General features: G+C 43.4%; 1 protein-coding gene across 2 annotated transcripts; it reads right to left on the bottom strand.

The window, feature by feature from the left end:
• Positions 1–5744: 5744 nt before the first annotated feature.
• Positions 5745–12746, bottom strand: dhx32b (DEAH (Asp-Glu-Ala-His) box polypeptide 32b). Of its 2 annotated transcripts, XM_071393238.1 has the most exons (12): positions 12216–12278; positions 11935–11986; positions 11617–11810; positions 10298–10670; positions 9948–10181; positions 9728–9821; positions 9477–9626; positions 8331–8522; positions 7992–8132; positions 7682–7872; positions 7244–7434; positions 5745–6356 (listed from the first exon to the last, which is right to left on the bottom strand). In XM_071393238.1, exons 2-12 carry the CDS (start codon positions 11944–11946, stop codon positions 6182–6184), a joined length of 1947 nt encoding a protein of 648 aa, XP_071249339.1. In that variant the 5' UTR covers positions 11947–11986; positions 12216–12278; the 3' UTR covers positions 5745–6181. The 2 variants fall into 2 exon arrangements, with proteins under 2 accessions (XP_071249339.1, XP_071249338.1); XM_071393237.1 differs by lacking the exon at positions 11935–11986 and having other exon boundaries at positions 12216–12746.
• Between the last annotated feature and the right edge of the window lie 1428 nt (positions 12747–14174).

The raw sequence follows: 14174 nt of genomic DNA, 5'->3' as shown, positions 1-14174 counted from the left end.
CTATGTCTAGGTCCAAGAGGCTTCTAAACAGCTTCTACCCCCAAGCCATAGGACTCCTGGACATCTAGTCAAATGGCTACTCAGACTATTTGCATTGCCTCTCGCAGATTGACTCTGTACCAGCACCCCCTGTATATATTATTTTCTACAGCTGCTTTTGAATTACTTGTTACTTTTATCTCTTCTTCTTGTCTGTATTTTTGAAACTGCACTGTTGATTAGGTGCTCGTAAGTAAGCATTTTACTGTAAGCTCCACACCTGTTGTATTCGGCGCATGTGACAAATAAAATTTTTGATTTGATGTTGGGCGATTATGTCTAATCCCAACGGTGTTCGATGGGGTTGAGGTCAGGGCTATGTGCTGGCCAGTCAAGTTCTTCCACACTGATCTCAACCAACCATTTCTGTATGTACCTCGCTTTGTGCACAGGGGCATTGTCATGCTGAAAGAGGAAAGGTTTCTTCCCCAAACTGTTGCCACAAAGTTGGAAGCACAGAATCGCCTAGAATGTCATTGTATGCTGAAGCGTTAAGATTTCCCTTCAGTGGCACTAAGGGGCCTAGCCCGAACCATGAAAAACAGCCCCAGACTATTATTCCTCCTCCACCAAGCTTTAGTTGGCACTATACATTCGGGCAAGTAGCGTTCTCCTTGCATCTGCCAAACCTAGATTCGTCCATCGGACTGCCAGATGGTGAAGCGTGATTCATCACTCCAGAGAACGTGTTTCCACTGCTCCAGAGTCCAATGGTGGCGAGCTTTACACCACTCCAGTTGAAGCTTGGCATTGTGTATGGTGATCTTAGGCTTGTGTGCAGCTGCTCAACTGACGAACAGTTCTTGTGCTGATGATGTTGCTTCGAGAGGCAGTTTGGAACTCGGTAGTGAGTGTTGCATCCAAGGACAGACAATTTTTACGCGCTACGTGCTTCAGCACTCGGCGGTCCCGTTCTGTGAGATTGTGTGGCCTACCACTTTGTGGCTGAGCCATTGTTACTCCTCCACTAATTTGAAGAGGTGTCTACATAATTTTGTGTGTATATATAGTGTATGTGAAGCTGGGTTCAGTGCTCTCGTCTGCATTAAAACCAAATATCGAGCCAGGTTGCATGTGACGGTAGAGATGAGGTGCGCACTGTCGACCACACCCCCTGACTTTGAGAAGCTCCGACGCAACATGCATCAAGCACACCTATCTCAATTGCACTCCACACTATTTTCAGATTTCAAAATGGTGTCGTGGGTCAAAAAGGTTTGGAAACCCCTGGGTTAGGGTATAATCTTGGCATCCATATACCATAATCAAGGAAATAAGGCATAGTGCTAGAGTTTGGCTATTAAGCCCTTTTTCTACTCATGGATACCATTTGTCACGAGCCGTGGAAGCCGAAGACAGCGACCTCACGCAAAGCAGTCTACACTCCCAACGAGAGGCCCGGAGAGGATACAAACAACAGTTTCTCTGTCCTGGAGCCTGATCTTCCTGCACCTTCGTTGCTGGGGGGTGCCTGTGTCTGCCTACTACTACAAGTTCGAAGTCGTCAACCTTCCGTCCCTGCTCTGGAACGAGCGGGGCTTCTCCATTTGTCGGAGGCCTGCTACAGGCGCCGGCAGCAACAGGCTCAAGTTATCCTGCCTCTCGTCCGTTCATAAAGGGTTCTCCAAAGCGTGGGAGTGGGTGGATTTCCTCGTCCTTCTCGCCAGCCATGATTCTGAGCAGCTCCATGGTTAGAGATGTAACCATTCCTGGTGCAAAAAAAAATTCTTATCCCGGAGCTCGAGTAAATGACATTACTAAGCTGCTCTCGAATGTACTACGCCAGGACATGTACATTGATTCTATCGTAGTCCATGTGGGTTTTAATGACATTATGAAGGGCAGCTCTGAACAGTTCAAACTGGATTTAAAAGAGCTGATTGACTCTCTGCTAAACACGAACAAAGACCCATCATATCTGGCCCTCTGCCATCTCTGAATCGCAGCATTGAACACTTTAGCAGGTTTCTTTCTCTTCACAACCGGCGACGTGACTATTGCAACTCAATGGGTGTAACTTCTGTTGACAGTTTCGATACCTTTTGGAAACAAAACACGTTTTATAAGGAGAATGGGATCCACCCAAATCTTTTGGGATCCTGGATCCTTTCACAGCGCTATAAGGCTGCGTTGAGACACTGACTTATCAATGACTCAAGCCCAGCTCAGCTAATCCCTCCCATTGTGACGCAGAGTTGTTATAATGCTTCAGCAATTGTACATTACACCAGGGGCGTCAGTAGACACAATATAAGTAATCTAACTTATGTCCCTTTAACTGCCCTGAATGCCTCCACTGCATACAATAGCTGTAGGATCAGTAAGCATGTGCCTATGAACCAGATTATACGGTTCGCACTAAGCCGGTGTACCCTAGGAGGTAGGAGCTCACCCTGCACTAACATAATGAACATGAGCACATCTACTGCTGCTATGCTTTCATTGCTTTACTGGGAAGCAAGTAAGCATCCCAGAAGAAAAGTGCTCAAAATAGCCCACGTTTAATATATGAAGCTTAAGAAACAAGGTTCAAGAAATCAATAAGTTGCTAGTAACAGATGACATTCATATTCTGACTCTCTGAAACTCACTTAGACAATACCTTTGACGATACAGTGGTAGCAATACAAGGTTATAACATTTACAGAAAAGATAGAAATGCCAATGGTGGAGGTGTTTCTGTTTTTATATTCAGAACCACATTCCTGTAAAGATACGGGAGGATCTCATGTCAAATACTTTTGAAGTAATATGGCTACAGGTTCATCTGCCTCACCTTAAGCCAATTCTGGTGGGAAGCTGCCATAGACCACCAAGTGCTAACAGTCAGTATCTGGATAAGATATTGAAATGCTTGATAATGTATGTGACGGGAGAGGTATATTTTTTGTGGGTGATTTTTAAATATTGACTGGCTTTCATCAAGCTGCCCACTCAAGAGAAAGCTTCAAACTGTAACCAGTGCCTGCAACCTGGTTCAGGTTATCAGCAATTTACCAGGGTAGTTACAAACAGCACAGGAAATAAATCATTAACATGTACTGATCACATCTTTACTAATGCTGCAGAAATTAGCTTCCATGACTACATGGAATTCTATTCCACAGCAAGTAACTCATGCAAGCAGTAAAATTAGATGCATATACACACACACGATAGCATACACTCTATACACACGTACACATGGATTTTGTACTGTATATACACTGCCGTTCAAGAGTTTGGGGTCACATAGAAATGTTCATGTTTTTGATATAAAAGCCATTTTTTTGTCCATTAAAATAACATCAAATTGATCAGAAGTACATTGTTAATGTTGTAAATCATTATTGTAGCTGGAAAAGGCTGATTTTTGAATGGAATATCTACATAGGCGTACAGAGGCCTATTATCAGCAACCATCACTCCTGTGTTCCAATGGCACGTTGTGTTAGCTAATTCAAGTTTATCATTTTAAAAGGCTAATTGATCATTAGAAAACCCTTTTGCAATGATGTTAGCACAGCTGAAAACTGTTGTTCTTATTAAAGAAGCAATAAAAGTGGCCTTCTTTAGACTAGTTGAGTATCTGGAGCATCAGCATTTGTGGGTTCGATTACAGGCTCAAAATGGCCAGAAACAAATACCTTTCTTCTGAAACTCATCAGTCTATTTTTGTTCTGAGAAATGAAGGCTATTCCATGCGAGAAATTGCCAAGAAACTGAAGATCTGGTACAACACTGTCTACTACTCCCTTCACAGAACAACACAAACTGGCTCTAGTCAGAATAGAAAGAGTGGGAGGCCCCGGTGCACAACTGAGCAAGAGGACAAGTACATCAGAGTGTCTAGTTTGAGAAACAGACGCTTGGCAGCTTCATTAAATAGTACCCGCAAAACACCAGTCTCAACGTCAACAGTGAAGATGCGACTCCGGGATGCTGGCCTTCTAGGCAGAGTTGCAAAGAAAAAGCCATATCTCAGACTGGCCAATAGAAATAAAAGATTAAGATGGGCAGTTGAACTCTGCCTAGAAAGCTAGCATCCCGGAGTTTCCTCTTCACTGTTGACATTGAGACTGCTGTACGCCTTATAAATACAACATTTGTATGTCTCTGCATGCAGTTTTGAAGGTAGTTTCGTGAGCCATTGCTAACTAGGATTAGAGCAATGACTGGAAATCTACAGGTACAGCTAGCATTCTTCCAGTCGTTGTGTTAATGTTAGTTAGCAACTTAATTCAAACTGCACACAGAGACATAAAAATGGTATCTATGAGTTCATCTGACTCTGGGTAAGTAGAAAATGGCTTAATTTATTAAATCTCTCACTATCCCTTTAAGCATAGCTTTAAATTTAAAACAATACCTATGTTTTTTACAATAGAAATAAGGTACTCTAAGCTACTTCATGCTGAAGACTGCTCCACTCCTCAGACGTGTTGAGCTCTTCCTCGACCTCCTGCAACAGCTGACCCCACAGACAGGAAGTGGGGACCTCTGGGGCAGGGTCATGATGACAACTGAAATAACAGACCCTTATCAAGGTGTTCAATGCTCTTTACACCTGCAATGTGAAATTATCACCAGCTGTGCCTTACTACCAGATTGAGCAATCCACAATTTTGCCTTTTGGTAGATTTTGTTTTACAATTCCTGCACTTCACCTTTTCAACTGACATCGTTTTGGAAATTAAATTACAGATATACATTTTTCTTTGTTATCCCTAACTAAATGAGGGATACACGAACTTAAACTTTGGAGTACCCGTATCTCAACGGGATTTGGTTTTATAAACCTGAATTATAGTAACTATGCTGTGAAGAACCAGGGTAAGGAATGAGGCAAGTTGCGGAAGCTGAAATGAAGTTAATGTTACATTTCAAAATGAAAATGTGCAATAGCCTGCAGGCAATGTTGAATGCAAACTATCCATTCAAAGGATATTTTGTACTGGTTGCTGTATTTATGTTTGAATGTGTGTGCCTGCATGTTTGCCTTGACATGAAATAAAGGTTAGTATATATTTCTAATCACCTTGTCTTGGTTCACGTTGGTAACGACAGTGTATGAACACTACTACACAACACCAACCTTGGTGCCAAGAAGTTAAACTTATTTCTGTCTATATAAAATGCCCTGGATCTTGGCATGAGCCTGTGAGTATGTATGCAGGACTAAAGAGGTCACATGGTGCTGTAATTCCTCATGTAGCTACAATACTGTAATGCACTGTCCCTGAATTGGGTCACCCCCACCCCACCTATCCCTTCTCTCTTCACAGCAGATGGAGCAACAAACCCAAATGATGTCCCTGTGCTACTCTGTTTCTGCTCCTCTGTGCTAATCCGTCTGGGACACACATTTTATGCACTATGACAGCCTAGAGTCATTTAACAGGAAGGTAAGAGAAATGGTCCAACTGAGCAGTGGAGGGTAAGGGCAAAGTGTAAAGAATACGCCCGTGGGGGTTAAGTGTCTAAGCTGTATGTTTTGGCTTTTGGACTGACTAAATATACATATTTGAAGCGTTACAGATATCGCGATAGAAATGTAAAGGCCATTTCCGTTTGAGCTGACATCTGCAGCATTTACCTTGAATGCATTCTCCTCTAGCGCGGGAACATTGCCTTTACATTTAAATCACGCTGGAATACTGAACTTTCGCAATACGGATTGAACAGAGCCCTAGATTTGCATTTAGGCTAAGTACTCTTCAAACATGCATTTTTAGTGGTGTGTTTATTCTTAAACGGCAAGTTCCAAGAAACAACATACATCCCTGTACATACGTAGGGCTCTATAAATTAAATATACATTGACTAGAAAGGATGCCTATATAAATATTGCTAAAACTAACACATTGGCAATCTGGACAGATAGTGTCACTTTTCTTCCCATAATTCAATTCCAGTAATTAACTAATTGAATTATATTAATTAGATAGCCTGACATTAACATTATTCTAAGTTTCAATGACTCAAATGTAATACTGGTGATGAGATGACTGAAAGGTAACACTGGTGATGAGATGACTGAAAGGTAACACTGGTGATGAGATGACTGAAAGGTAACACTGGTGAAAATGATCATATAATACAGTACCGGGGAATGAGTAGGGAGTTTCTGCCTCTAAGACATTCTCAACCAAAGCCTTCACAATCATTGTATGACACAACTGGCGGTGACTTCTGGAATGCTCTCTAGGCTGGGGCTCTTTTGAATCTTCTTCGCTTTGTAGTGTTCAGCTCCATTGTCTAAGATGTTCTGGAGGATGTCCTTGCTCTCGCTGGGAGGCAGGTTGAAGAAGAAGTACTGTGGAGCCATCTGAATGAACCTGGGTACAGGGAGGGAATCATTGGTGAACATGGAGTTGGACATTGGGCGAGTCAACCCAATATTCTCTGATATATTTGCATTTTCATTCATCTGGTTCTGATTTCACAGTAAGTATTGTCTTATTCATTTGCACTTGAATTTAACATAGCACGGGAACATTGGGTCAACTGCAATTATGGAGAGCAACCTGAAATTAATTTGAATTACAGTGAGAGGAAATTGAAATTAGTTAGATTATCATAGACCAAAGAACGAGAATTTCCCAATGATGTTCACTGCAATTGACCAAAATTCAGCAATCAAGGATTTCCTATGAATCACACCCAATCTCTTTGTTGGAAAGAGCACTTACTGTAACATCAGTCTAACAGTTGCCAGGAGCACCATGTGGTAAAAATTTGAGCGATTAAAAAAAAAAAAAAAAAAAAACATTTCAGAGTGTAACTGTAACACGGCATGTGAAGGCTGCCGAGCCTTCTCTGTCATTAACAGTCCCCCTTAAACCAGCACCCTCTCTGTAGCTGTGCTCTTCCTAATCCCCTTTTAACCAGCTGATACTGGAGGGCAGGATTAAGAAAACCCCCGCCCGTTACAATCTGACTAATGTGCCATGGCGAAGAGCCTGGTGCAAAAAGGAAAGCAATGTGTGGGAACTCTTGTCTCTCCCTGAAGTAAATGTTTGTAGTTATCTATTGGAGGTTACAAGCTAGACACAGTTCTAACCTATTCATATATTTTAATTTGATTTAATTATCTTTGATATACTTATTTAGATATTTTTTATGTTTGGATGATTTTGTTGCTGTGTATCTTTTGCAAATGGTTACTCCACATCAACAAAGCCCTTTTTGAACAAAGAACATCCTCCTCCTCTAATCCACTTACTCCTCTGGTGATATGTGGGACACGGTGCGGATGCAGTTGTCCTCTGAGAAGGAGTACTGATGGAAGAGGACCCACTCCGGCAGGCCCAGTTTGGGTGTCTTGGTGCCGTAGGCAGAGAAAGGGTGGATCTGGGCCACGTGCTTGTGTGTCAACATGAAGTAATTCCCTGATGAATCCACATCCCTTGCCACCTGAAAGTCATAACAGTATGTCTTTTATAATAACTTAAAGTTTCACTTCAAAAGGAACTCGCACATCTGAGATATCTTTTTGCAGGTGCATGGGAACAATGTGATAACTTCAAAGAAAAGAGAAACCCGCACACTGCTCTTGCTAGTGATACGAGTAAGTAAAAGGTAGATTGTATCTTTCAAATTTCTTAGTAGTAACAGTTATCAATAGATAGTTAATGGTAGAAGCAAAGCCATATTACTGTACCTGCATGAAGAAGCCAGCTAGCAGCGCTCTCTTAATGTTGAGAGTGTTTCCCTTGGAGCCAAAGGAAGGCATGGAGACAGGCAGCTCTATCCTCCTCAGGATGTCAGTCAGCTCAGAGCGGATAGCATCAGCCGTCTGCAGGGCAGACAGACTCAGGAAGTAGTCCTGACACCACTTCTCCACACTGACAACTGGAAAACGCCAAACCAGAGAGAGTAAATGAGGGTTTTAGGGTCAATGGCCAATGTTATCCTTTTTTTAAAAGCTGGTTGTATGCACTGTGGCTACAGGCATGCCTATGTGAACTCACAAGGCTCATGCTGGTTCTGTTTGAAAGCCTTGTAGATGTTGATGAGGGTGAAGTGGTCTCCCTCTGGGTGCTGGAACTTCAGGTGACACTGAGAGGCCTCTAGCCTCAACTCCCTTGAGGGGACCAGGAAGCAGCTTGGTGCTAAGAGGGGCAGCGTGAGAGAAGGGGTTAGCACACTAATATTGTACATTATGAAGTATATGTGAGGATTGACGTGACTTCAATTTGTATGAGGTCTGCAAGTGTGCAAGCATGACCACAGCATGGTGGTGGTGTGTGTCAACACAAACCTTTAATGTGGTATACAGACCACAGAGCATAAGTTGAAGTCCCACACACCTGTCAGCATGGCGGCTATGGTGACCACCTCGTTGACACAGTCAAACTCGCAGGAGGCCAGTAGTGTCTTGGCCATCTGGGGCTCCAGGGGGAACTCAGACATGATGATGCCGATCTCCGAGAGGTTCCCATCGTCATCCAGGGCTGCTAGATAGTCCAGTTCCTCCAAGGCCTGCATCAGACCCTCAGGATCTGGTGGAAATAACACCGCCATGGAAATGAATCGAACTGTGCGTGACAGAATTGTGAAGTATCTGACTTGTCACCTGTAAACTATGTGATTACAACCTTGTAAAACAGATTATTTTCAATTCAAGGTACAACCAGCAAGCAGGCTAAACTGATTGTAATTTAAGTCCTCAATATCCTAATATCAGCTGTGCATCACTATGCAAAATAAATGTTCTGAGAGGCTTTGCTTTACACTGAGGGTTTTGGATGTAACAATGTTTTCAACAAGAAAAAAGCTACAGTATACAGGGCAATAAACATCTCAAATGTACTGTCCCGTTATGATCATTATGGTGATAGTCTAATCCTGAGAAACATCACAACATCAGCAACATAATAATAATGACAACATCACACCCATCAACACACACTTTCAATCAATGTCATTCAATCATGGGGCTTATAGTGAAATGCCCACATTGCCCAGCTGCACATGATCATTACGCTGTAGTGCTTGGCAGGGCTTACACACACACACACACACACACAGAGAGAGCATGACTAAACTCTTATCGTTAATGAGTGTTAGACCTCTATGGCTGCTGCTGCATCACTAGGCCAGCTCTCCAAACATTGGCCGTAGAACAGGGCTTGTCAGCTCAGCTAACGCATGCCTCACCGACCTCCAATAGAACACAATACCACACAACAGGCCTGTTTGTACTGGACACACGGGCCAAACGAAATAACTGAGCTCAACCCAAAATGTGTCTCCTCTACAGGATGCATGGAGCTCAAAAACATAAATACAAAACAACATTATTACCTTATGCATTAAGAATGTAATTTAGCTGATGTATCACTCCACTCAGTATGTATACATTTAGCTGCCCTGTCACATATGTACTGTAGATACAATAAAAAAAAGTAATGTTGAAGAAAGAGCCTGTACTTGTTCAGCCCGTCTTGCCGTACCTGGCCTGTCGATAAAGTCACAGCGGCCCAGACCGCCGATGTCCATCCTCTTCAGGAAGAGCACTGTGGATGTGATGTCAGACTCAAGGATGTGGGGGCGTGTCTCACTGGGCAGGGGTGTGTCCTCTGGGTACAGACAAAAACTCTTCCCTGCGGGAAATGATGCGCTCAGGTTAGCAAGAACACATGACCCTCCAAGCTGTGTGACTTCAATACCTGGACTTTGTTACTGATTTCAATCTTTGTCATACCTGTTGGTCCTACAAGCTGTTTGCGGCTTTCTGCTTGGATCCGACTGATAGGTTGAATGGCGACTGAGTTCGCCCTGATCCTAGGGTTATAAACCTAGAACACGAGGAAAGACAGACATTCATAAAAAAAACACCACTAATTACCATTTATTACAATCTTGTTACCAAAAAGGGGTACAAAGTTTTGCTTAAAATAACTATTCAGCAATAAGTTACTGACATTTCTTTTCTGGACACCGGCATCAATGACAAAGTTCAGCATGTGCACAGCCCAAAAGAGGTCTTCATTTGGACTGGAGGTGAGGAATACTCTTCTGCACCGGCCTTCCTCTTCACCCGGCATGGGCAGAGTTCCACCCAGCCCAGGGTGCACCGAGATAGGGAGAAGTTCCCCTAGATGTGGGGGTATATTGGCCTCCTCGCGAAGGAGGATATCACGGGCAAGATCTATCTCCTAATAAAACACAAGAGAAGGTTGAGTAATGCTGTTGTCGAAGTAGTTGCCATGGTATGGCTTCTTCCACGTTCCCAGACTGTAGACTAGGATATGACATTTTAAGAAGATCTTACTTGAGTTGTGGCCAAAAACACGACTATATCCCCTTCCTCTTGGGAGTGGTGTATCTCCAGAACCAGACGCAGGGCAGAGCAGAAGTAGTCCTTGTGGCTGGTACCAGTATACACCACCTCCGCTGAACATACCCCCTCCAGCTGGATCAGTGGGACATTCCTGTAGTGGCCCAGTAGTTTGGGTCCTGGGTGTGTAGCTGTGAGGAGCACCACGCGGAGCTCGGGCCTCTGCAGGGTGATGTCTTTGAGAAGGCCCAGTAGAACATCTGTACTGACCGTCCTCTCGTGGGCTTGGTCGATGACGATGACACCGTAGTGCTCCAGCATGGGGTCTGACATCATCTCTCTGAGCAGCATGTCATCAGTGCAGTACCTGGGGTGGGGAAGAAGAAAACATAAACAGATATGGCCGCAAACAGGCGTAGGGTAACATTTTGTGGAAGTAGCATATGTGTTGATAATGTTCTACTAAAGTGATTTATCAAGTACATACACTTGATGATCTATTTACAAAAACATAAAATCAATCAATTCTAGTGCTCTAATAGCAAATTAAAGCCAAAGGTGTAAGACAACATGACGTATTAGGAGATGAATAGCCGTCCTCCTGGAAGGGTCCTTAATGAAGCTGCTGTGCTTGGCTACTTTGTGTAATTTAGGGCTCTATTCAATCTGTATCGCTGAAGTGTTACAGATTGCTCGATAGAAATGTAAAGGTAAACCATTACTCTTAGAAAAAGGTTTCTTTGGCTGTCCCTATAGAATAACTCTTTTTGGATCTAGGTAGGACCCTTTTTGGTTCCAGGTAGAACCCTTTTGGATTCCATGTAGAACCCTTGTGGAAAGGGTTCTACATGGAACCCAAAAGGATTCTCTACCTGTAACCAAAATCATTCTATCTGGAACCAAAAAGGGTTCTTTAAAGGGTTCTCCTATGGGGACGGTCGAAGAACACTTTAAGGTTCTAGATAGCACCTTTTTCTCTAAGTGTGTAGTTATTAGTCTAGTCAGTGGATTCATTAGGTCTCCCTGGCTGCCTGTTTTCTTAGCTTGTCTTGGGTCTTTGTTCCCCGGCTGACTTATGGCAGTGAGAGACGCGGGAGCGTGGCATATGGTCAGAGTGAGAGCTGGGCAGCTGCAGGGGAGCCCCATGAAAAGAGGCTCCTCAACTCTTTTGTTCAGTTCTTTTTAAAAAGAAAAGGCAGCCACCAAGAAGGTGGGGGGTGATGCGGGGGGGTGATGTAAGTGTGTGAGTGTGTATGAGAAAAAGAGTGTGTGTGTGTTTGTGAATTGGTATGTGTGTAATAGTGTTTACAGACCTGAGAACAGTGTCACCAGAGCAGCATGTCTCTAGGGGGATGCTGTAGCCCACTTCATGGCCGATGTTGACGTCCATCTCATCAGCTACACGCAGGGCCAGATCCACTGTATGTTGCCTGTGGACCTGGGTGCACACCACCATGCCATTCTGGTACTGGACAGACAGGCAGAACTCTGCACACCACTGGGGAATCTGAGCATGCCACAGGAGGGAAAGATAAGAACATGAAACATACTGCCACAACAGATTATCCTTTCTAATCACGTCCTTCAGTCATAATTAGAGTGTTAAACCCCAAACGCCTCATTTCACTTACCAGTTTGAACATATCTTTTCTCCTGAAGTGTGCACTGGTTCAGTACTCCCCACTAATGTAAAAATATTGAATTAGTATGGGCGTGGGCTAGAGGGAGATTCCACCATAGGCCTATTTCTTATACCAGTCCTTTTCTTTCAAATTCATTATGGTAATCGAACAAGTGCACCCTTTGGGAGAAAGGAAAGATTTTTGGGATGCAGTCAATAGTAACTGCATTACACACATATTTTTGTGAGATAAAACCTAGTTATTATCAGAGGGGAGAGTAATCAACTCACCTGAGAGCTTCTGCCAGTTCTTGCAGTGCCAGAGACAATAATAAACTGCCTGTTGGCCAGCTTGTCCATGAAATCACACTTGGCTTTCCAAACTGGCAGATCCATCCTTTCCTTCAGTAATGTGTAATATCGAGAGGAGTAGGGTAGTCCGTCAAATCGATTAAGCTCCAAAACATCACCATATTCTACAACTTCTTGACCTGCTCCTTCTGTTTCGAAGGCTACTCTATCCTCCCAATACTTCTCTCCGGTTATGCCCTGCGCCATGGTTGAAGTGGATTACGCGCTCCTTTCTGGACCCAATCGAGAGATAGGCTACGCGCTAATAGAAAGAGCCTCGACCATGCAAATAATTGAAAGAAAGTTTACGTGATTTTATATAATTCGAAGCCGGTTGTTGAAACTAAATAAAATTGCTTCGAATGAATGCCCCTGCCCTGCTCCAAACCGGGAGAGCCTGAATAATGAAACACGCTCCAGCGACCGTGAAGGCTGACTAGTCATGTGGCCACTAATCCCTGAGTCCAACAGATGAGACTAAGATCAATGATGGAACAGGCCAGCCAGGGCATAATAGAATAGAGAACAATAGTTTGAATAGAACATGGCCAGCGTGGAGGATTGTGCGGCTGTGCACAGCTGCATGGTTAATACTTTATTGTGCAATTTCACATTTGCAACAATGGTGCAAACATAGAGAATGAGACGAATATTGCAACAGTAGCAATAAATCACAGCGTTGTCCAAACTTCGAAGGATTTCCCGCACATCAGGTTTTCCGCCACAATGCAGTTCCCATAGCAACCATCAACTGTCATCAAAAAGGCATTCATTACGCAGTGTGAAAAACGTTTCACTAGTTAGCTAACATAGCTAGCTACTTTTTCATTGCGGCCCTAGAGTCGATGTCTGCGCCCCCGCGGAAATCAAATTAGCATAATATTAACATCACCATACAAATCCTTCAATTTTAACTAGGGATATGTTTTTTTTGCATTGGATGAGTCTCAATCTACTGCATCAGCATATGCAGGTGAAAGGTTAAAACTAGAGATGTTTTTGTCAGACCATGAGACATCCCAAAAATCGGTCTTCTAACAAAATCATCTGTATCATCCGAATGGTTTGGCCTACAAAACTGTTATGACCCATTTATGTAAAGATGATACTCTCCCGAACACGATTTGCTCTATGACCCACACAACGCCCCAACAAGCGTCATGAGACAGCCGATCTGCCAACTTATGTCTGTAGCGTCCGAACAGTGGGCTACACAGTAATATGTAATATACGGTCAATTACCGTGAGACTGGCAGTATTTTGCATGACAATAGCCTGCGGACAACATTTTATGACTGCCATAGCCCTAACTCTCAATACAAGTAGCTGTCACGATCGTCGTATGAGAGAGACCAAGGCGCAGTGTGGTATGGGTACATTATATTTTAATGAATGAAACACTGAACAAAAACAACAAACTCAACGAATGAACCATGAAGCTATACAAATAGTGCAGACAGGCAACTAAACATAGACAAGACCCACAAACACAAAAGGGAAATGGCTGCCTAAATATGATCCCCAATCAGAGACAACGATAAACAGCTGCCTCTGATTGGGAACCATATCAGGCCACCATAGACATACAAATACACCTAGATAACCCACCCAAATCACCATCACGCCCCAACCAACATAGTAAGCTGTTTTTTCTCTATGTTCAGGGCGTGACAGTAGCTAAAAGTTGACCCACACCTTATCCCTTTCAATGTCTGTGCTGTTCTTGAGGCTGCCTTGAGGCTGCCTTAAACCATCTCCTCGTCATTGGTAAAGTGGGTCACCATAGCATTGACCTGAGCTGGTAAACAGAGGAAAATTGACCATGGACAGGCCCACTAGAGAAATGGACCTGCTTCTCTGTGGAAGAGATGGACCCCAAATCACACACATACAGTAGTG

The sequence above is a fragment of the Salvelinus alpinus genome, chromosome 3 (assembly GCF_045679555.1).
Source record: "Salvelinus alpinus chromosome 3, SLU_Salpinus.1, whole genome shotgun sequence".
NCBI classification, from domain to species: Eukaryota; Metazoa; Chordata; class Actinopteri; order Salmoniformes; family Salmonidae; genus Salvelinus; species Salvelinus alpinus.
Note: the sequence above shows the minus strand (reverse complement) of the source record. Positions and strands in the feature narration are given on the sequence as shown.